General features: G+C 46.4%; 1 protein-coding gene across 2 annotated transcripts in view; it reads right to left on the bottom strand.

Annotated features, from left to right (window-relative positions):
• Positions 1–241: 241 nt before the first annotated feature.
• Positions 242–23013, bottom strand: part of TMEM170B (transmembrane protein 170B) — a 36414-nt gene continuing 13642 nt past the window's right edge. Inside the window, exons 2-3 of one of the 2 annotated variants that reach the window (XM_068234629.1) lie at positions 18309–18479; positions 242–2996 (exon numbers count right to left, since the gene is read on the bottom strand). In XM_068234629.1, the coding sequence (XP_068090730.1) occupies positions 2866–2996; positions 18309–18479 (302 nt within the window). In that variant the 3' untranslated portion in view covers positions 242–2865. The remainder of the gene's footprint in view (positions 2997–18308; positions 18480–23013) is intronic. The other variant, XM_068234630.1, reaches the window with a different exon arrangement.

Genomic DNA, 23013 nt, shown 5'->3' with positions numbered 1-23013 from the left:
CCGCTTTGTTTACATTGTACGGCAGATCGGCGATCCCGGCCAATCAGCGGCCGGGGATCGCCGCTATGTGACAGGGGACAGCCTGTCACTGGCTGCACAGGACAGGGAGGAGAGGGAGGGGGGAGAATCTTGCCGCAGAGGGGGGCTTTGAGGTGCCCCCCCCCCGCAACACCCATCAGGCTGGAGCGATCAAACCCCCCCAGCACATCATCCCCCTAGTGGGGAAAAAAGGGGGGCGATGTGGTCGCTCTGCTGCACAGCCCACCCAGCACAGATCAGCTAAAACAGCGCTGGTCCTTAAGGGGGGGTAAAGAGTGGGTCCTCAAGAGGTTAAGGGTTGCCTATACTGAAGTGACATGTAAAAGTACAGTACTGATTGTATGTAGTGATCATGAGTGTATATACGTCCTCAGGACATGATACATTAGTATGTGTAATGGTGAGGTGACGAGAAATTAGCTCCTATACACTAACAGCCAGTTATCATAAAAAATAAACTTTCTATCAATTTCTTTGTCTATTGCCACTATTTCATACTGTCTATTGTTTACCCCCCTCCCCCTTTTCATACTGTCTATTGTCTACCCCCTCTCCATTCCTTACTGGTTATTTCATACTTTCTATTGTCTGTTTTCCACATTTCATACTGTCTGTTGTCTATTTCCCCCATTTCATAATGTCTAGTTTTCTCCTAGGTGATATTTTCCCATCTTATCAATAAAACGCCTTTTGAACAACCAGCAAACAAGAAAATACTCAGAATAATCTTGACAGTACTTTTTTTTACCTACTTTTTTGTACTTGCTGAAAAGTTATTTTAAACAGAAGATGAACAATTTTCTCCTAGGAGAAAACTTGAGCCTTTAGTGTCAGCTTACACAGCCCTGCATATTTAAGCTAGCGTTCAATGCATGGCCCTCACTCTCACCCAATGCATACAGTGAGCAATCCGGAGATCATCTCGTTCGAGTGCTGGCTGAGGATTCTCTTTCCTGTGTGCCACTTGGCTATCTGCCGCGCATTGTACAGACCTCGGCCCCACTCTGTTGTCTGAGGGACTGAGTCCTGATTGCTGCTGATGACAGTAATTGTGCATGTGTACACACCTTTACTTGCTGCTTTGTGCAGTTACTCTACTTGCCTCTGCTTAATATTGTTTAGCTCCACCTGCTTCAAGTGTGAGCTTTGTTTCTGGCTATCTCCATTGTGGTTATGGCAATATCTTATCTAACCGCTGTGTTTGAGAAGCACCATCTGGCCTGAATTTTATGAAGATTACACAATGCATTGTTGGATACTTTCTTTTTATGTGGATTGTTGGCTTATACCAGCGAATTAATCATGAGGACCCAACAGCTGGATTTAATGTAAATTACGTGTTGTGTGAATCAGGAGGTGTACTAGTTGTGACCCATGTTAATGTAAAAGGCAACGTTGTCTTCTTTTATGCAGGGCTTTGTGAGGGACTTGTGACTACTGATTTTACTGCAGTGGCAAATATTAGTTATTGTATATTGATATCCTTTACGGTCGTATTGACATTTCTTCTAAACTGTGGGTTTCTCTTTACCATCTATCTGCTGTAATAGTGGTGAAGATCCTGTAGATGCATCTTCTAAGGTGGCCATGGTCATCATATTCTTTGATAGCAGGCATGATTAGCAAGGGAAGTAAATCAGTGAAATGGCTTTAAATGACATCAGCATTAGCCAGTTACCTTTCTAGTGACTAGAAGTGGTGTTTAGTACAGATATTGCAGGACTGTGATACTTTCTAAACTGACAAAGTAAAAAAGAAAAGGACCAGGGACTAGTAGTCTTCCTGGGCATGTGAGCATCTAGTTTCCTCTCCATAGGTGATACTTAGGTTTAGTCCCAGAGATCTGCTTTAAGCACTTACTGAAATAATCTTTCCTGAATGACAAAACTATTTTACCAAGTACATGCATCATTGTATGTTTCCAACTGCTACTATTAGGAGACTGATACTTTCACACGTGTGGCAGTAGATCAAAGAATAAAACTAGGAGCAATGAACTTAAAAAATGGACAGTGACAGCAACCAATCACATTCTTTCTGTTTTGAAGCTGGGCTACAGAAGTGCCTGCTACTAAATGAATTCATGCTTTGGAAAAAAAAACTTTTGTCTACTCTCTCAGACCTATTGTAGAATCATCTACGACTCCACATTATATGGCACTAAATGTCTGCACTTAACTGGTCAAGGAAATGCATTATGGAGCATTCATGCCTCTTTTTAACTTGCACAATCTAATAAATGACGTAAGTGCCACTATATGATAATACTTTGCACCTTACTATACTATAGCGGTGATATCCCACATCTTAAACTTTCAACATTGTTGAACTGAGTACCATGAAAAACATAGGAACAAAAGGATTTGGCACAATGGTATTCTACCATTCTATGTGATTCTCTAGGTGAAATTTCTCCACAGCTTTCCAGTGTTCCATCATTACACTGTGGTGAACTATCCTTGTGGTGAGCATTTGAAGACTTCTTCCACAGAGGCATGCTCACATCACTAGCGAGAGAAGCAACAATTTCAGTCTTGCAAGGTGCTCCTTCCAGCGGCATCATCAACAATGTTCACACCTTGCCTTTAACTGAGGCACGTGAGGTGCTAGGCAATTCATTAGTGCAACAGCTTAGCAATCGGAAGCCATTTTAACTTGAAAAGATGAACCATTATTAAATCTCCTTCATCCAACCTGGGATCTCTTCATATCAGTGCATTATGCACAAATGTTCAACAACAGCACATAAATACTATGCATGTCCATTTTCACTTGGAGCAATGACACATTAGCAAACAAAAACTATTGTACCGAGGTACAGATGTGTCATAATGTGGCCAGGACACGTGAGAAGGATATGATTAGTGTTAGAACTGTTTGTCCCACTCCAAAGACCAGAGCTTCCAGGGGTGCCATGTTCTTTCCAGCTACTTGGTAGATCCCTGCAACTGCGGCACCTGCAAAAGAAGAAAAGCTTTTTTCTTTCTGTTGATTCATTAGTAATTATGCTAATCAATAGTTATATTTTATCTGCAGAGTTTTGAAATCTTAGTTACACAGATTTAGTGTAACGATCGGTGGGCGCAGAGAGTATCTGATTACCGGTGATCTGCAGTATCACCGGAAATACAGATATATACCAGATTATAAGTGAACTGCAGTCTCACCGATAATCCGATATACAAACTAACCTCTGATCACCCGAGTAGAGTGTAGTGTTTGGTGTAACTGTAACACTAAGAGGACAAGGCCTCAATGCAGTAAGGAGTACTGCACAGATTCCTTCCGCAGACCTGAGCTCTCCAAGACGGGAGGAGTCAGTCTGACAGTAGGAAGGGATATCTGAAAGTGACCCTCAGGAGGAAGGATCGCTAACAGAGCGAGGAACCGCCTCTAACGGTAAGGTCGGTTCTCGAGGTCGGACAAGCTAGTTCGTACACACACGGACAGATAAAGTACAGGATCAGGAGGCAAAGGCAGAGTCAAAGTACAGGCAGGGTTCAGCAACGGGGTATCAGAAATATCGGGGTACAAAATCAGGAGGCAGAAGCAGAGTTAAAGAACGAGCCGGGGTTCGGCAACAGAGTATCAGAAATATCGAGGTGCAAGATCAGAGTTCAGGAGGATAGTCAAGGCAGGCAAAAGTCATAACAGATAATCACAATCAAACTAGTACTTTAGCTATCAACAGAATCTAGCTTAGTGTAGGATTACAGCTCCAGCTGGTCCCGGCACACTAACGGATCTGACTACGGATCTGGGTGCTCCCACATATGTGAACGCAACGCCAGACAAGGAGCAAGTGAACAACCAGCAGTATATATACTCTAGGACCTTTCCAGGACCTCCCTAATTGCTGGTCCAATGGGAGCAGTGGAATTTGTCAGCTGACCCAGCTGGTCAGCCGACACCCTTCTAACTGCTATTTAAACTCTGCCTCTGTGCTCGCGCGCGTGTAAGTCTAAATCTTGGTGGACTATCAGTCCCAGCCACACCAGTACTGTTTTGCAATGTATCTAATGCGGGGGTCGCCTCTGATGTGGATTCCGCCGTTACCAATGCGGATTCCGCCGCACTGCCCATGCGGCATGCAGCGTTTTTTCCACGTTGTGACGCCATGCTGGACGCGAAAACAGCCGCCTCACCTCGAGAGACGGCGGCTTTTCCGCGTTTCCTCACAGTACCCCCCTCCCGAGGAGTGGACTCCGGACAACTCCCACCAGGCTTCTCGGGATGTACAGCATGAAATTCCTTCACTAACTCGTCCGCATGCATACGGTTCCTAGGTACCCATTGCCTCTCCTCAATCCCGTACCCCTTCCAATGTATGAGGTACTGTACCGAGTTCTGTACAGTACGTGAATCTATGATCTTCTCCACTTCGTACTCGGGTTGGGCATCCACCAACACGGGAGGAGGAGGAGTAGGACCCACCTGGACTGCTGGTTTAAGAAGGGACACGTGGAAGGACCTCACCCCCCGCATGCTGGTGGGAAGGTCAATGGAATAAGTAACATTATTAATCTTCTTGGTCACGGAGAATGGGCCCACAAACCTGGGACCCAGTTTGGCAGATGGCTGCTTCAGGGTCAAGTGACGTGTGGACACCCAGACTAGATCCCCTGGCCGAAACTTCCATTCCACGGACCGTCTCTTATCTGCTTGACCCTTCTGACTCTGGAACGCCTTCTGTAAATTCCCCTTAACAATTCCCCAATTGTCCCTGAGTGATCTCTGCCAATCTTCCAGTGCTGGAAATGGAGACGAGACAACTGGAAAAGGGGAAAATTTGGGTGACCTCCCTGTTACAATCTGAAATGGGGAAAACCCCGACGAGGAATTCTTTAAATTATTTTGAGCGAATTCCGCGAAGGGCAAAAATTTCACCCAGTCACTCTGCGCCTCAGCAACGTAGCATCTCAGAAATTGCTCCAGGGATTGGTTAATGCGTTCTGTCTGCCCATTGGTCTGTGGGTGGTAGCCTGACGAGAAAGACAATTTCATGCCCATTTGGTGGCAAAATGCCCTCCAGAATCCAGACACAAACTGGACTCCCCTATCAGACACGATGTCTTCCGGAATGCCATGCAGCCGGAAGATGTGAATGATAAACAATTCAGCCAGTTCTTGAGCCGAGGGGAGTCCTTTCAGGGGCACAAAATGGGCCATTTTGCTAAACCGGTCGACTACCACCCAAATGACCGACATGCCTTCAGACCTGGGCAATTCCCCCACAAAATCCATGGACAAGTGGGTCCATGGCTCACTCGGGGTGGGCAAAGGCTGCAACCTTCCTACAGGTGCCAGCCGGGAGGGCTTACTCTGGGCGCACACCGCACACTCCCTAACATACTCCTTGCAATCTGTTGCCAAGGAAGGCCACCAAGCACACCTGGCAATCAGATCCTGCGTTCTGGCAGCTCCAGGATGACCAGCATTCTTATGGGCGTGAAAGAGTTGCAGAACCTGTAACCGGAATGGTAGTGGTATGAACAAGACCCCTTCGGGTTTCCCTTCAGGAACCTCCTGCTGAAAGGGACCCAAGATCTCTGTCCACTCTTCCCAAGACTCCGTGGCGGCTAACACCAGTTTCTGCGGAAGGATGGATTCAGGAGTGGAAGGCTGTGCTGTCTCAGGTTCGAAACACCTGGAGAGGGCATCTGCCTTGATGTTTTTGCTACCTGGAGTGTATGTGATTATAAACCTGAATCTCGTAAAAAACAAGGACCACCGGGCCTGACGGGGACTAAGCCTCTGAGCCCCCTCGATGTACTCCAAGTTCTTGTGGTCGGTGTAAACAGTGATCGTGTGCTCTGCCCCCTCCAACCAGTGGCGCCACTCCTCAAATGCCAATTTAATGGCCAGGAGCTCTCTGTTGCCTATATCGTAGTTTCTCTCCGCCGGAGAGAACCTACGGGAAAAGTACGCACAGGGGTGTAGTCTTCCCTGTAACCCTGATCGCTGAGACAGCACAGCCCCTACCCCGACCTCCGAGGCATCGACCTCAACAATGAACGGATAAGCGGTGTCGACATGTCTCAGGATTGGTGCGGAACAAAACAATTTTTTCAGACTAGAAAATGCATTCTGAGCCTCCGGAGACCAGTGGGTAGTATCTGCCCCCTTTTTTGTGAGACTGGTAAGGGGTGCAATGATCGTGGAGTACCCTTTTATAAACCTCCTATAATAATTTGCAAAACCCAGGAATCTCTGGAGGGCTTTCAGGCCCACAGGTTGCGGCCATTCTAGGACAGCTGTGACTTTAGCAGGGTCCATTGACAGACCTGAGGTAGAAATCACATACCCCAGAAACGTGACGGATGTCACCTCAAAAATACACTTTTCTAACTTGGCGTAGAGTCTATGCTGTCTTAATTTGTTTAGGACAAATTTCACATGGACCCTGTGTTCGGGGAGGTTATTGGAATAAATTAATATATCATCGAGGTATACCAGTACGAATTTACCCAATACCTCCCGGAATACCTCATTGATTAGTTCCTGGAAGACGGCGGGCGCATTGCACAACCCGAAGGGCATCACCAAGTATTCGTAATGCCCGTCGGGTGTGTTAAAGGCCGTCTTCCATTCATCGCCCCTTCTAATGCGGATTAGGTTGTATGCCCCCCTCAGATCTAACTTAGAAAAGATCTTTGCAGTCGTGACCTGCGTGAATAAGTCGTCTATCAATGGTAACGGATAGCGATTCTTCACCGTGATTTTATTGAGACCTCGGTAGTCGATACAAGGTCGAAGACCCCCGTCTTTTTTCTTAACGAAAAAGAAACCGGCCCCAGCAGGTGACCGAGAGGGCCGAATAAACCCCTTGGCCAGGTTGTCACGAATGTACTCCTGCATGGCCAACTTCTCGGGACCGGACACGTTATACAGGTGACCCCTAGGGGGCATACAACCAGCACGGAGATCAATGGGGCAATCGAACGGGCGATGAGGAGGTAATTGATCAGCAGACTTGGGACAAAAGACATCAGAAAAATCGGAATACACCTCGGGAACACCCTCCACGTACACCTTGGTCTGACCCAATGTCACCTTTCCTAGACACTGTTGGTGACAATGATCAGACCATTTGGTTACCTGACCCGTGGCCCAGTCGATTTGTGGAGAGTGGGCCTGTAACCAAGGCATGCCTAAGATAATAGTGGAGGTTGACATGTTCAAAACGAAAAACTGTAGCTGTTCCCCATGCAATACCCCTATCGTGACCCTCACCTGCGGAGTCTGAGACAGGGGACGATCCCGTTGCAGCGGGGAATCGTCTACTGCCGTGACCTGAATGGGGGGACTTACTGGAGTGAGAGGAATACCCAACTCCTGAGCAAATTCAAGGTTCATAAAATTGGCCGCTGAGCCAGAGTCAATAAAAGCTTCAGTGTCCACAGACTTATCATCCCACGTAATAGTACAGGGGAGAAGTAACTTCCTCTCTTTTTGGGGTGAGAATGAAGTGCCTAGGGTGTCACCCCCCACTACTCCTAGGCAGACCCGTTTCCCGACTTGTTAGGGCAGTTTCGCACCCTGTGCCCTGCTTCTGCACAATACAGGCACAGTTGTTCTGTTATTCTCCGCCTACGTTCCACCTGGGTCAATCTTGATCGACCAATTTGCATGGGTTCGGGTGGTGGTGGTGAGGCTGGAGAGGGTGACACCGGTGGAGATGCCGTTACTGCGGGCGTACCAGAAGGTGCCACATACGAAGTCACCCTGACCCGTTGACTGCCCCTAGTCTGCCTCTGATGGCGTAGTCGACGATCGACTCTGATGGCCGATGATATGGCCTCATCGACTGTTGTGGGCTCGGGTAAGGTTAGCATCAAATCAGAGACCTCCTCCGACAACCCAGATAGAAAATAATCCATCAGAGCAAAATTGTCGAATCTGGCGGTAACAGACCACCTACGAAATTCTGCTGCGTAATCCTCGACCGACCCTCTGCCTTGCCGCAAAAGTTTGAGCTTCCGCTCTGAAGTTGCCGCAAGGTCAGGGTCGTCGTATACTACGGCCATAGCCTTAAAAAATTCCTCTACTGAGGTCAGAGCTGTATCTGTGGGAGACAGGTTGTATGCCCAGGACTGGGAATCACCAGTTAACAGTGTTTTAATGAAAATGACCCGTTGGGTCTCAGTCCCCGAGGATCGGGGTCTTAACTCGAAGTATGACAACACTCTACTCTTGAAATTCCGGAAGTCAGACTTGTGGCCGGAAAATTTATCAGGTACAGGCATACGTATGTCATCACTAGGAGGGGATCGCACTGAATCAACTGACGTCTGGAGGGTTTGCACAGAGCCTGAAAGGGCATCAATCAAAGCTTTGTGCTGGCCCAGTGCTTGATGGAGGTTATCCACCGAAGTGGCAAGCATACCCAGACGACCAGTGTTTGCGTCCATTTTGTTTTTTGGTCTGGCGTTCTGTAACGATCGGTGGGCGCAGAGAGTATCTGATTACCGGTGATCTGCAGTATCACCGGAAATACAGATATATACCAGATTATAAGTGAACTGCAGTCTCACCGATAATCCAATATACAAACTAACCTCTGATCACCCGAGTAGAGTGTAGTGTTTGGTGTAACTGTTACACTAAGAGGACAAGGCCTCAATGCAGTAAGGAGTACTGCACAGATTCCTTCCGCAGACCTGAGCTCTCCAAGACGGGAGGAGTCAGTCTGACAGTAGGAAGGGATATCTGAAAGTGACCCTCAGGAGGAAGGATCGCTAACAGAGCGAGGAACCGCCTCTAACGGTAAGGTCGGTTCTCGAGGTCGGACAAGCTAGGTCGTACACACACGGACAGATAAAGTACAGGATCAGGAGGCAAAGGCAGAGTCAAAGTACAGGCAGGGTTCAGCAACGGGGTATCAGAAATATCGGGGTACAAAATCAGGAGGCAGAAGCAGAGTCAAGGAACGAGCCGGGGTTCGGCAACAGAGTATCAGAAATATCGAGGTGCAAGATCAGAGTTCAGGAGGATAGTCAAGGCAGGCAAAAGTCATAACAGATAATCACAATCAAACTAGTACTTTAGCTATCAACAGAATCTAGCTTAGTGTAGGATTACAGCTCCAGCTGGTCCCGGCACACTAACGGATCTGACTACGGATCTGGGTGCTCCCACATATGTGAACGCAACGCCAGACAAGGAGCAAGTGAACAACCAGCAGTATATATACTCTAGGACCTTTCCAGGACCTCCCTAATTGCTGGTCCAATGGGAGCAGTGGAATTTGTCAGCTGACCCAGCTGGTCAGCCGACACCCTTCTAACTGCTATTTAAACTCTGCCTCTGTGCTCGCGCGCGTGTAAGTCTAAATCTTGGTGGACTATCAGTCCCAGCCACACCAGTACTGTTTTGCAATGTATCTAATGCGGGGGTCGCCTCTGATGTGGATTCCGCCGTTACCAATGCGGATTCCGCCGCACTGCCCATGCGGCATGCAGCGTTTTTCCGCGTTGTGACGCCATGCTGGACGCGAAAACAGCCGCCTCACCTCGAGAGACGGCGGCTTTTCCGCGTTTCCTCACATTTAGGTAGTGGTGTATGCACCACCGGCCAGATTACATACAGGTAAAACTCGAAAATTAGAATATAGTGCAAAAGTTCATTTTGTCATTAATTCTGAACTGAGACACCATTTAAAGGGATACTGAGCACCTTCTAAAAATACAATTTGCGGTCCCGCAGGTGCCTCTGTTAATCAGCAACTTCCGTCTGAAGTCGTCAGTATGAGTCCCCACTGCGCACGATACGCATCATCACGCCGGCTGCTACGTGTTATCACACCGGCCGGTGTGAGAGTCCTGTCATATGCGCAGTTCCCTAACTTTGAACTGCACATGAGCAGGACTCCCACGCCGGCCGGTGTGATGACGCATAGCGGCCGGCGTGATGCCAAGTGAGGAGACAGGAGGACGCTGGGGGACCTCACGGGCTATGGTGGGCTGGAGGAAGCCCCATGTAAGTGCGAATTGTGTTTTTAGAAGCTGCTCAGTATCCCTTTAAAGACGTAGGAACCCTTTGCAGGTGTTTTGGATGAATTAGCTGATTAGAGTCTAACACTTTGAGCCTAGAATATTAAAGTTTTACAATATTCTAATGGTCTGAGATTTTGATTTGGGGGTTTTCATAAACTGTAAACCATAATCATCAAAATCATTAAAAAATAAAGGTTTGAAATATCTCACTTTGCATGTAATGAGTCTATTTCATATATGAGTCTATTTCATATATGAACCTATTTCATATATTAGTTTCACTGAAATACTGACATAAATTAACTTTTGCACGATATTCTGATTTTTCAGATTTCACATGTAAAACAATCCGGAAGCGTAAAGAAAACACAAAAATGGAAGGGGCCATATCCAGTAAACTCCTGTAAAGTTGCCATGCACAGAGGTGCACTGTACTTTTACCATTTTGTCTGAAGACTACAGAGCACACTGCACAATCCACATTTCCTGGATAACACACACTACACAGGTTGCACAGTGACTTTACCAGGGTTTACTGAATATGGCCCATACTTACCTCAGTATTGGGAGGCCTCTGGATAGTCCAGAGGCTGCCTGGATCCTTCATCTTAACATAACTATAGCACTTGTTCCCTCTCTAGACAAGACACCAAACATTTACAGTATATTGTGCTTTTCTCCTGGCGGACTCGAAGCGCCAAAAGTAATAGGGAATAGTGTTTTACATTGCCATAGCTGCAAGATGGTATCATCATATTAAAAAAATGACCAGAAAACATGCAGTGCAATGACTGGTAATAAGCCCAGAATGTAAAAATTGTATTATAGAAAAAATGACAAAAAAAGCATCTTCTGAGTTCTGAAGCCTTAAAGTGAACTCGAGATGGGTTCTAAGAATCCTATTAACACACAGAGGCTAAGTCTGCACATAATGCCCAGCCTCTGTTGCTATACTGTTTCCCTCCAGGCCCCCCCTGAACTCTGCTGTCCCCCATAAATCACACAGCCGTGCTAGCGACATCGCTAGCCGGCTTTTTACATCTCCACTGTCACTCTCGCCACTCCCCTGCCTTCTCTATGTCGCCGCTCCCCGCCTGCGTCCCTTCCCACCCCGCTGATTGGAGGGAAGCAACGCAGGCGGGGAGCGGCGACATGGAGTGGCAAGAGTGACAGTGGAGATGTAAACAGCCGGCTATCGACACATTGCGTGTCGCTAGCACGGCTGTGTGATTTATGGGGGATAGCAGAGCGCAGGGGGGGGGGGGGGGGGCCTGGAAGGAAACAGTATAGCAACAGAAGCTGGGCATTATATGCAGACCCAGCCTCTGTATGCTAATAGGATTATTAGAACCCACCTCGGGTTCTCTTTAATCATCCATACTGGTTGCATACAACCAATAAGCATGGGGCTGTACTCCCTAGCCAGCCAGTAACAACGAACATGGCTCTTAAAGGGACCCTGAGCTGTGGGGTAAATTTAAAATTGGTACTCACCTGGGGCTCCCTCCAGCCCACTGTAGGCTGCAAGGTCCCCCGCCGTCCTCCTGGCTCCGTTCTGGGTCCCACTGGCGGCTCCGTTACCGGCGATGCTCCCACTGAGTGTCGGGCCTTGACTTCCTGATCGGAGACGCTCCTCGTCATCATGCCGGCTGCTACGTGTGGTCTACCAAAAAGCAGACTGGCACCTCTCCAATCTCTACTAAACTCCGCTGCCCGTCTCATCCACCTCTCTTCTAGATACTCTGAGGTAGCCCCTCTCTGCCAATCCCTTCATTGGTTACTAGTTGCCCAAAGGATCCCATTTAAACTTCTCACACTTGCATACAAAGCTCTACACAAGCTATCACCTCCATACATTTCCTCTTTAATCTCCAGATACCTCCCCACCCGGACCCTCCGTTCCTCACAGGAGACCATTTTGTCCTCCAGCCTAGTCACCTCCTCTCACTCTCGCATCCAAGACTTCTCATGGGCTATCCCTTTCCTTTGGAACTCTCTTCCTCAGCCGGTTCGTCATGCCACGAGTCTGGAAACCTTCAAACGTACTATGAAAACACACCTGTTCAGACAAGCCTATAATTTGCTATAGGCAGCACTGAAGGCACACTGGCTCACCCATTAACCCCTGTGTTTCCTTCCCTATTGTTTCCTCCCCACTACCCTCTAGATTGTAAGCTTGCAAGGGCAGGGACCTCCTCCTAGTGTTTCTCATACTGCTGTAACTTTAACATATGCACATGTACCAACTACACATCAACTATGTATGTATTTGTACTTATTCTATTCAATATCATGACTGTACAGTGTCTGGTATTTCGTATGTATATTTGTTCCCCATTATTTGTTTGTACTATGTACAGCGCTATGGAAGATGTTGGCGCTAGATTAAAAAAAATAATAATAATGGCGTGATGACGAGGAACGTCACCGATCAGGAAGTCAGAGTCCGACACTCAGTGGAAATGTCGCCGGTAACAGAGCCGCCAGAGGAACCCAAAACGGAGCCAGGAGAATGGTGGGGGACCTCGCAGCCTGCGGTGGGCTGGAGGGAGCCCCAGGTGAGTACCAATTTTTTAAATGTACCCCACTGCTCAGGGTTCCTTTAAAGGGAGCTTTAACTGAGATGGATGTGAAAGTTTCCATTTAAACAATACCAGTTGCTTGCCAGTCTTGCTGACCTCTTTGGCTGCAGTAGTGGCTGAATTACACACCTGAAACAAGTATGCAGCTAATCCAGTCTGACTTCAGTCAGAGCACCTGATCTGCATGCTTGTTGAGGGACTGGGGCTGAAAGTATTAGAGACACAGGATCAGCAGGAGAGTCAGGCAACTGGTATTATTTTAAAAGAAAAATCCATGTCCTTCTCAGTTCAAGTTCCCTTTAAAGTGGAACTTTAACCAAGGATTGAACTTCATTCCAATCAGTACCTTTTCTCAAACAGATCATCAGGGGAGTCTGTATGGCTGATATCGTGGTGTAACCCCTTCCACAGTGTAATATCATGACCAAGGTCCTGACAGTTTGCTGTCTGTGAACCTCGTTGTATTGTGGGAAATAACAGCTTTTTCCAACTGCCAAGCATGCAGTATCTCCCTTTGCATAGAACTCTCAGTAACAAACATTCTGTGCAGATCACCTGGCAGAACTAAAGATGTCACCAACAGTGATACATTTCAGAAGGTAAGTCAGGGAGAGGAAATATTTTAAAATGGGCAAACAAAAGTAAATAATCTATAAATGAATATTGTAAACAATAAGCAATTTTATTCATGTTATTTTCACTTCCTCTTTAAAGTACTGCTTAAAGGGAAACTATGGCTAATTTCTTTGTTTTTTGACACTATAATATTAATATTTGTATGTGTATAATACTTAGGAACATGTATTGTGACAGATTATTATTTTTTTTATACACAGCTAATATCCTTTTACAGCTGTAGAGTCACGTCGGCAGGTTTACCTTACTGACGCGACTCAGGCTAATCCATGTTGAAGTAGGAGGCATCTTTCTATGTTGTTGGAGAAGCCGTTATTGGCCACCCCTCTGGTCATCTCACTTTGGATCCTTCAGTTTCCAACTGCACTATTGTGCAGTTACAGAGGTCATCTCAATCAGCCGTAAAGTGCTGGACACGGCCGCTGTGGAGAGTGAGACGCATCCGCCGCCCAGACTGAGTGGGACGCAACCTCCGTGCTGAGCAGGATGCAGCCGCACGGATTACACTGCCCGGCAAGGACCCCTGTAGCGAAGCTGGCAATGAAACGGACACCTATTGTTGTCCATTTCTATGGTTACCAGACTTCGCTTTTGCGCAAGGCAGCAACAATAGGTGTCCGTTTCAGCGCTACAGGGGTCCTTGCCGGGCAGCGTAATCCGTGCGGCTGCATCCTGCTCAGCACGGAGGTTGCGTCCCACTCAGTCTGGGCGGCGGATGCGTCTCACTCTCCACAGCGACCGTGTCCAGCACTTTACGGCTGATTGGGATGACCTCTGTAACTGCACAATAGTGCAGTTGGAAACTGAAGGATCCAAAGTGAGATGACCAGAGGGGTGGCCAATAATAACGGCTTCTCCAACAACATAGAAAGATGCCTCCTACTTCAACATGGATTAGCCTGAGTTGCGTCAGTAAGGTAAACCTGCCGACGTGACTCTACAGCTGTAAAAGGATATTAGCTGTGTAAAAAAAATAATAATAATCCCACTGGCGAACTGAGGGGGCTATTCCGGGTGTCTGGAACCTTCCCCCTGCACTGAGCTGTGTATTCAGCCAGGGAAGCCCGCATAATATAAACAGCCTCATTCTCCCTCCCTTCTTACTTCTTGTGCTTCCCTCCAGCTAATAGAATGAGAGAGGCAGCCCAGCTTCCCTCACAAGAAGATGCAGCCTGCAGTGAGAGAATGTTGGTTATGGAGTCCTGGACTCTCCACAGCACAGAAGTGTCCGACATGATGAAATTACTTAGAGTGCAGGCAAGCTGGTAAATATGCACAGCATGATGCAGAGCTTGCCTGGACTCAGGGTCCGTGGGCAAACATCTGTCTGGTCTCTCCCCATTGTTATAATGACTGCATGTGTGGGTAAGGTGTTTAACAAGCTGAAAAGTTTTTGACAGTCCCTAGACTCCAGGAGGGCTTCTTTCTGACTTGTGTGAGAGACTGACAGGGACAGGAGTCGGATTACAGGCAAGTAGCCTGTCTGATGTGGGACTGCAATACAGATAAGTTCTCTGCTCCATCTCAGGCTATTCTCAATTTCTCCACTCCTCTCTCTGGGCTAGTGCACGCCAAAATGACAATAGCAATCGCTAGCAATTTGTGAGTGTGATTTTGTGAAGTGATTTTCAGAGCGATTTTTGAATGAATTGCTCAAAAACATGCTACATGCAGTATACCTGCGATTTTGAAAAAATCACAACGCTGCTGTGGGAACACCCACATAGGGTAACATTAGTCAAGCGCTTTTCAAATCACTGTTGATTTGAAAAACGCTCAGAAGCACTCTTTGGGCTTGATTCACAAAGCGGTGCTAACCTACTTAGCACGTCTAAAGTCTTTAGACGCGCTAACCAGGGTGCTAAGTAGGTTAGCACCGGATTTCTCAATCAGATCACGCGCTAACTTTGCGCGCGTAAAGTTTTACGCGCGCAAAGTTTTACGCGCGCTAAGTCCCATAGGCTTTAATGGGCACTTCGCGCGGTGCGCCCTGCGCTCTGTGCAGTACGCGCGTAAAGTTTTACGCGCATAAAGTTTTGCGCGCGTAAAGTTTTATGCGCGAAAAGCTTGTTTAGACGTGCTAAGGGGGTTTTCACAGGCGTGCTAACAGTTAGCACCGCTTTGTGAATCAAGCCCTTGGTGTGCACCAGCCTCCTTCATTCACCTTTGTTTCCCTCTTCCCCTAGAGCTGGCTGTGTGTTGTTGTCATACAGGAAAGCTAAATAAAAGTGCAATCCTGGTGAGGCAAAATATTATTATTTAGTATTTATACAGCGCCGCCATCTTCCGCAGATGCATATATCCCTGCATCATATGGGTATCGCTTGCGCTATGTGACACTATGTAGCATATTCCACTGAATTGTCCAAACTAAGTCTATCTCCTGTTCCTCTCTTGGGGAGTTGTTCCAGCGCTGTCCCCTGTTCACATTTGCTGCTACCAGAAGCCCTCAGAAACACTCGTGTCCTTGAGTACTTCCAAAGATAGGCAGCTCCGTAATACGCCAGCGCACTTTTGTGCATGGGCAGTATGGAGCCACCTGTATTCAGAAGCACTCGGGGACATACTGGCTTCTGGACCTTTCAGGAACCCCCCCCCCCCCCCCCTTAAAAATCCTGCGTTTGCCCCTGCTGCCACAATACATGTTCCTAAGTATTATACACATACAAATATTAATATTATAGTGACAAAAATCAAAGAAATTAGCTATAGTGCCCCTTTAACCTTTTTTACCCTCCCATTAACCTCCTGGGGTATACAATTATATCGCCCAGGAGGTGGCGCAGCACTATTTTTAAATTTTTTTTATTTTTTAAATCATGTAGCGAGCCCAGGGCTCGCTACATGATAGCCGCTGTGCAGCGGCATCCCCCCACCCCCTCCGATCGCCTCCGGCATACAAAGCAAACAGGAAATCCCGTTCAGAACGGGATTTCCTGTTTGGCTTCCCCCGTCGCCATGGCGACGATCGGGATGACGTCATCGACGTCAACGACGTCGTGACGTCAGAGGGAGTCTCGATCCACCCCTCAGCGCTGCCTGGCACTGATTGGCCAGGCTGCGCAGGGGGTCTTGGGGGGGGGGAGCGGCACGGCACGGCGAGTAGCGGCGAATCAGCGCGGAGCGGCGGCGATCGGTATATACACGCAGCTAGCAAAGTGCTAGCTGCGTGCAACAAAAAAAAATTGTGCAAATCGGCCCACCAGGGCCTGAGAAAACCTCTGTGGCGGCTTACCCCGAGCTCAGCTCGGGATTATCCCCCAGAGGGTTAAACTTTTAATATTGTTTTATTGCTGGTGCTGTGACTAGTACACAGCACCAACTTCCCCCCTCCTGTGCCCCCTCTGCCCCTCGTTCTGCTCAGTCAAAGTCTTCGACTAAGGCAGAACGTCGGATATTATCGGGGAGGAAGTGACAGTTCTTCCTCCCCGCTGTGCGTACATAACTCTGCCCCCTCCACCCGTCGCTTTAGATCCTTATGTGTTAGACTGCATACAGGGGAGCTGCGCTGTGTGCGGACTTGTGATGATTGAGATTGGATATTCTTCGACCTCAAGTAACATAAACCCACACACAGCGCAGCTCCCCTGCGCGCTGTGTGCAGTGTAACACATTAGGAACTAAAGCGGCAGGCGAAGGGGGCAAAGTCATGTACGCACAGCGGGGAGGAAGAACTGTCACTTCCTTCCCACTAATATATGTTGTTAAAACAGCCACAGGGGGGCGCTGGAGGGAAAGGATGGTGCTGTGTGCTGTGAAAGTCACACAGCACCAGTAATAAAATAATTTAAAACTAAATCCCACCAGTTCAGAAGTATTTTAAAGTTCCTCTTTAATAGGGAAGATCAGAATTGCCAAATTCCATCTGGTAATTTCAAATTCCGAGCAGAATTTGGAAGTTTCCGCTTGCATTCTACCCTCAACTGTAAAAAGCGCTTGTCCATACCATGGACAAGGGGCTCTTCCCACCTCCAGTACCCAAGAAAAAGTGAAGGCCCTGGGAGGGGGTTCATGTTGTAATCTGGAGGTACCCTTTAACATAATTAAAGATGCTTTGACGGACCTCAGGGAGGATTCCCATTGCTCGGTTAAATGACCAAGGAGGAGCCTCATCAGCTTGTTTAAAGAGTCTATGCCGGGGCTTGCTATACTTTATGCCAGCGACAGGGAGTGACATGTGACATGTGCAGTGGGTGCGCAGAGATTTTCAGTCAAGGTCGAGAGGATATTGGCATGGGATCATTTAATTAAAGGTAAATATTTATGGTTAACTAAAAGCATAGAGGAAGCCCCAGGTATGTCTATTTTATTCCTGTGGCCCCATCCCAAGTACCCTTTAAGTGAGTCCTTATCTTCAACGCACAGCAGTCCTCCTATTCCCCAGCCCTCACTACTGCTTCTAAGATCACATCAATGCTTCTATTTCCATCAGGAACCCATAAACAGAAGGCTGAATTCAAATTTTGTTGGCTATTTAATACTAAATGTTTGTGGCTCTAAACCAATATGCTAATATACACCAAAATTATGCCAACATGCCAAACACAAAGAAAACTTCAGTGAAAGACTTCTATCTTGCATCTGTTTTATTTGATGCAGACATTTTAGTACACCAAGGGCCCCATGTGTTGTGGGACCATATAGCAGCCATGTGGCTTATTGGCAATATAATACTCTTGTCCTTAAAGGGAAGGTCCGAGGTGAATAAAAAAATCTACTTACCTGGGGCTTACTCCAGCCCCTGGCCTGCGCAGTACAGTCCGGATGACGTCAGTGTGACTCGGTGAGCCGCACGCTGGAGTGCTAGTAAGATGCCAACCTGGCGAGGTCGGCATCTGCACCGGAGAGGCCCGGGAACCACCGGAGCTGCGGCGAGGGCATAGGACGGCTGCCAGGGGCTGAAAAAAGCCCCAGGTAAATAGATTTTTGATTTTTATTCACCTCGGACCTTCCCTTTAAGAGAGAACTTAGGCACTAAACAGTATGTTTGTCAACATAGCTTATTATGCATTTTTTTCTTATAATCTGGTAAGGTTGCCATTAACAATGCACTTACTAGTTATCATTGCTCCGATGACAGAAGCCAGGAACCCAATGCTGACCAGGACCACAGATATCAGTCTCCCTTGCTTGTGCCTCTGTAGCATGACAAACATCAGAACTCCCGCTGCTCCATGGACAAAGAGAGAGGAGAAGAGAGCCCATAGGAAAACCCAGTACCACATCTCTAAAAGACAGATAAGTAGTCAGTTAGATGGTCACTGCCTGCTTATAACATCTTTGCTCTTTCGGCTCCAGTCATTTCAATTGCATGCCTCATATTAGCCTGGTAAGGTTTGACATGTTCAGCTGAATGATGTGAACCAAATTCTTACAGGTAATTGCACAGCATGCTGATTTAAATAGATATATTAGATATAAATAGATAATAGACCTTTTTGACTACTCATATTATTTTTCAAGAGAAAATGTAGTCTGCCAGCAATTACGATAACTTGTCAGGGCCTTTTATGGAATTTTATATTCAAAATGAGCTATAGGTAGTATTTCAGGCAAATGACTCATCTCCATGACTCAAAGTCAAGAGATTCCATCTATTCTAAAAAATTTCCATAAGGAAAGATATCATACTAATATTATTGCAGCTGCAGCTATGTTCACTGAACTACCAATCGAGTGAGTGTTACGCGTTTGCAGTGGCTGCCACTAAAACACTTACCACTTAAAATACAATATTCTAATAAGAAGAGTAAAGTGAAAGCGCACATCCACTGCTAAAAACATCTGTTTATTATTTGTAATTAAAAGTACGCAAAAAAGTTTTCACAGGCAACAGGCAATTCATCCTATGATGGGGAGGTAAGTATACAAACCAGTGCAGGGGTGACAGCTGTTTCACACTGCAAAGCTTGGTGCTTTGTCAGGACAATGAGCTTATAGTCAGGAACCCCTTAAATACTATAGATTACATAATTAGTTAATTATTTGCTGTGAACCGGAGTTGCCGCCCCAGCCGCCAAAACTTTTTTGCCTACTTTTAATTGCAAATAGGATACTCAATTTCATGTTAATTATCCTGGTTTCAGCATCACAAACACTTCTCATATCTATATACAGTATATGTATATTGGTATGTAATCCCGCCCTCCCAGTGATGTTTAGCCTAGGTCAGTGTTTCTCAAACCTATCCTTGTGACTCCACAATGGTGCATGTTTTGCAGGCAACCTCACCTATGCACAGGTGGGGTAATTAGTGTCTCAGCTAGGAGGATTCTATGTAGCTCAGACACTCATTACCCCACCTGTGCATAGGGGAGGTTGCCTGCAAAGCATGCACCGCTGGGGAGTCACGAGGACAAGTTTGAGAAACACTGGTCTAGGCTATAATGTCTTAAAGCCTTCTCCTGGGAGATTATGGGGTTGATTCACTAAAGAAAATAGCATGAGTAACCTCCTGTTACTTGCGCTATTTCCACCGCTTTAAATGTAATGTGCTAGGCGTTATACACGCAATTGGCTGTGTAGTGCACGGCACAATAGGAGCACATTCTATGCTGCTGTTAGTGCAGCATAGCGAACTCTATTAACTTAAAGAGAAACCGTGACCAAGAATTGTGTTATAATTTAAGTAGGCCTCAGTTACTTGGCCTGAGTTTTATGTAAAAGGCTTGTCCGCAGTGTATGCCTTTAAAATAAATAAAGGTTTTGTGATGCAGGCAGAGGCATCTCAGGGTCTGCGTGTAGCAGAGGATACACGCAGATACTGAGAACATGTTCCTAAAAGAAGGCCATCGGACTACTCTGACCTCAACCACAGGAACAGAAAACATTGGCCATATTTACTAAACATCCACGGTCCTGCATATAGGCCAAATGCCTCATTGATTATTAATCAAGTAGGTGTGTATGATGACACCACAAGTGGGGCCACCAATAGACTAATCTAGGGGGTGGCGAAGATGATGTCATATTTAACTCTTTCCTAGTCGGTATTAAAGGCTGAGGGAGCTATGAGAGCTCACTTCTGCTTCTTCCTTCCGCACTAGCTCGCAAGGCCGACTGGGACCTCTAAGCATGTTCTTCCTTTCTGTAATCTGATATAATGTATGCTGTACATAGGTAGTTTAGTGTAACGTAGTTAGGAAGAAGGTACCTGATAGACTTCAGCAGGGAGTCTCATCACGAGCTTGTAACGCAACATGAAGATTGGCATAGCTAGGATATGATGACTGTATCTATCTGTCTTTCTGTGACTTGAATAAATAACGTAAACATTGAAGAAGCCTGAGAAAGTCTATCTCCTGTTTGCTGTGTGGAGAGTCAAGTGATCTCACAGTCTGTGAGACGATGGTGTCGAAGCAAGGTGATAAGAACAGTTTATAACAAATTGAACTTCACCCCAATCAGTAGCTGATACCCCCTTTTACATGAGAAATCTACTCCTTTTCACAAACGGATCATCAGGGGGCACTGTATGACTGATATTGTGGTTTCCACAAGAAATTCTGAGGACCATGGTACTCCTGGCAGTTTCCTGTCTGTGAACCTTGTTGCATTGTGGGAAATAGCTGTTAACAGCTTTTTCCAACTGCTAAAAAAGCAAGCAGCAGCTACATCACCTGCCAGCAGTAAAAATGTCACCATGTGATAAATGTCAGAACGTAAATCAGGGATTTAAAAGATTTTACAATGGGCAAACACTGACTAAATCATTTATACATAATTACTGTAAAAATGAAGCACGTTTTTTATTACATTATTTTCACTGGAGTTCCTCTTTAAGCCTCCTTCCTGCTAATAAGGAGCACTCCTCTCCTCCCACCCTGAGCCCCTTTGGGTCCAATCAATATAAAGGCCATGATCCCCGCACTCTGATTGGCCCAATAGGCTGCTTACCAAGTGACAGGCAGCCTATGGAGCCAATCAGAGTGCAAGGATCACATCCTTTATAATGATTGGACGCGAAGGGGCTCAGGGTGGGAGGAGAAGAGCGCTCCTTATTTGCTGGAAGGAGGCTTAAGGTATAGGCAGCATAGCGTGCACTCCTGTATACAGGATCTTCTCCAAAAATTAGCATATTGTGATAAAGTTCATTATTTTCTGTAATGTACTGATAAACATTAGACTTTCATATATTTTAGATTCAAATACACACAACTGAAGTAGTTCAAGCCTTTTATTGTTTTAATATTGATGATTTTGGCATACAGCTCATGAGAACCCAAAATTCCTATCTCAAAAAATTAGCATATTTCATCCGACCAATAAAAGAAAAGTGTTTTTAAAACAATAAAAGTCAACCTTCAAATAATTATGTTCAGTTATGCACTCAATACTTGGTTGGGAATCCTTTTGCATAAATGACTGCTTCAATGCGGCGTGGCATGGAGGCAATCAGCCTGTGGCACTGCTCAGGTGTTATGGAGGCCCAGGATGCTTCGATAGCGGCCTTAAGCTCATCCAGAGTGTTGGGTCTTACGTCTCTCAACTTTCTCTTCACAATATCCCACAGATTTTCTATGGGGTTCAGGTCAGGAGGGTTGGCAGGCCAATTGAGCACAGTAATACCATGGTCAGTAAACCATTTACCAGTGGTTTTGGCACTTTGAGCAGGTGCCAGTTTGTGCTGAAAAATGAAATCTTCATCTCCATAAAGCTTTTCAGCAGATGGAAGCATGAAGTGCTCCAAAATCTGCTGATAGCTAGCTGCATTGACCCTGCCCTGCCCATAAAACACAGTGGACCAACACCAGCAGCTGACATGGCACCCCAGACCATCACTGACTGTGGGTACTGACTGTGGGTACTTGACACTGGACTTCAGGCATTTTGGCATTTCCCTCTCCCCAGTGTTCCTCCAAACTCTGGCACCTTGATTTCCGAATGACATGTAAAAGTTGCTTTCATCCGAAAAAAGTACTTTGGACCACTGAGCAACAGTCCAGTGCTGCTTCTCTGTAGCCCAGGTCAGGTGCTTCTGTCGCTGTTTCTGGTTCAAAAGTGGGTTCATGCTTCCATCTGCTGAAAAGCTTTATGGAGATGAAGATCTCATTTTTCAGCACGACCTGGCACCTGCTCATAGTGCCAAAGCCACTGGTAAATGGTTCACTGACCATGGTATTACTGTGCTCAATTGGCCTGCCAACTCTCCTGACCTGAACCCCATAGAGAATCTGTGGGATATTGTGAAGAGAAAGTTGAGAGATGTAAGACCCAACACTCTGAATGAGCTGAAGGCCGCTATCGAAGCATCCTGGGCCTCCATAACACCTGAGCAGTGCCACAGGCTGATTGCCTCCATGCCACGTCGCGTTGAAGCAGTAATTTCTGCAAAAGGATTCCCAACCAAGTATTGAGTGCATAACTGAACATAATTATTTGAAGGTTGACTTTTTTTTGTTTTAAAAACGTTTTTCTTTTATTGGTCGGATGTAATATGCTAATTTTTTGAGATAGGAATTTTGAGTTTTCATGAGCTGTATGCCAAAATCATCAATATTAAAACAATAAAAGGCTTGAACTACTTCAGTTGTGTGTATTTGAATCTAAAATATATGAAAGTCTACAATATGCTCATTTTTTGAGAAGATCCTGTATATGCGCGATACACAGCTAAAAGCTTGCGTAGCGTGCAGCGCATTACATTTAACCACTTGCCGACCGCACGCTTATACCGTGCGTCGGCAAAGTGGCAGCTGCAGGACCAGCGACGCAGTATGGCGTCGCCAGCTGCAGCCTAATTAATCAGGAAGCAGCCGCTC

Source organism: Hyperolius riggenbachi, chromosome 5, assembly GCF_040937935.1.
Source record: "Hyperolius riggenbachi isolate aHypRig1 chromosome 5, aHypRig1.pri, whole genome shotgun sequence".
In the NCBI taxonomy this organism is placed as follows: Eukaryota; Metazoa; Chordata; class Amphibia; order Anura; family Hyperoliidae; genus Hyperolius; species Hyperolius riggenbachi.
Note: the sequence above shows the minus strand (reverse complement) of the source record. Positions and strands in the feature narration are given on the sequence as shown.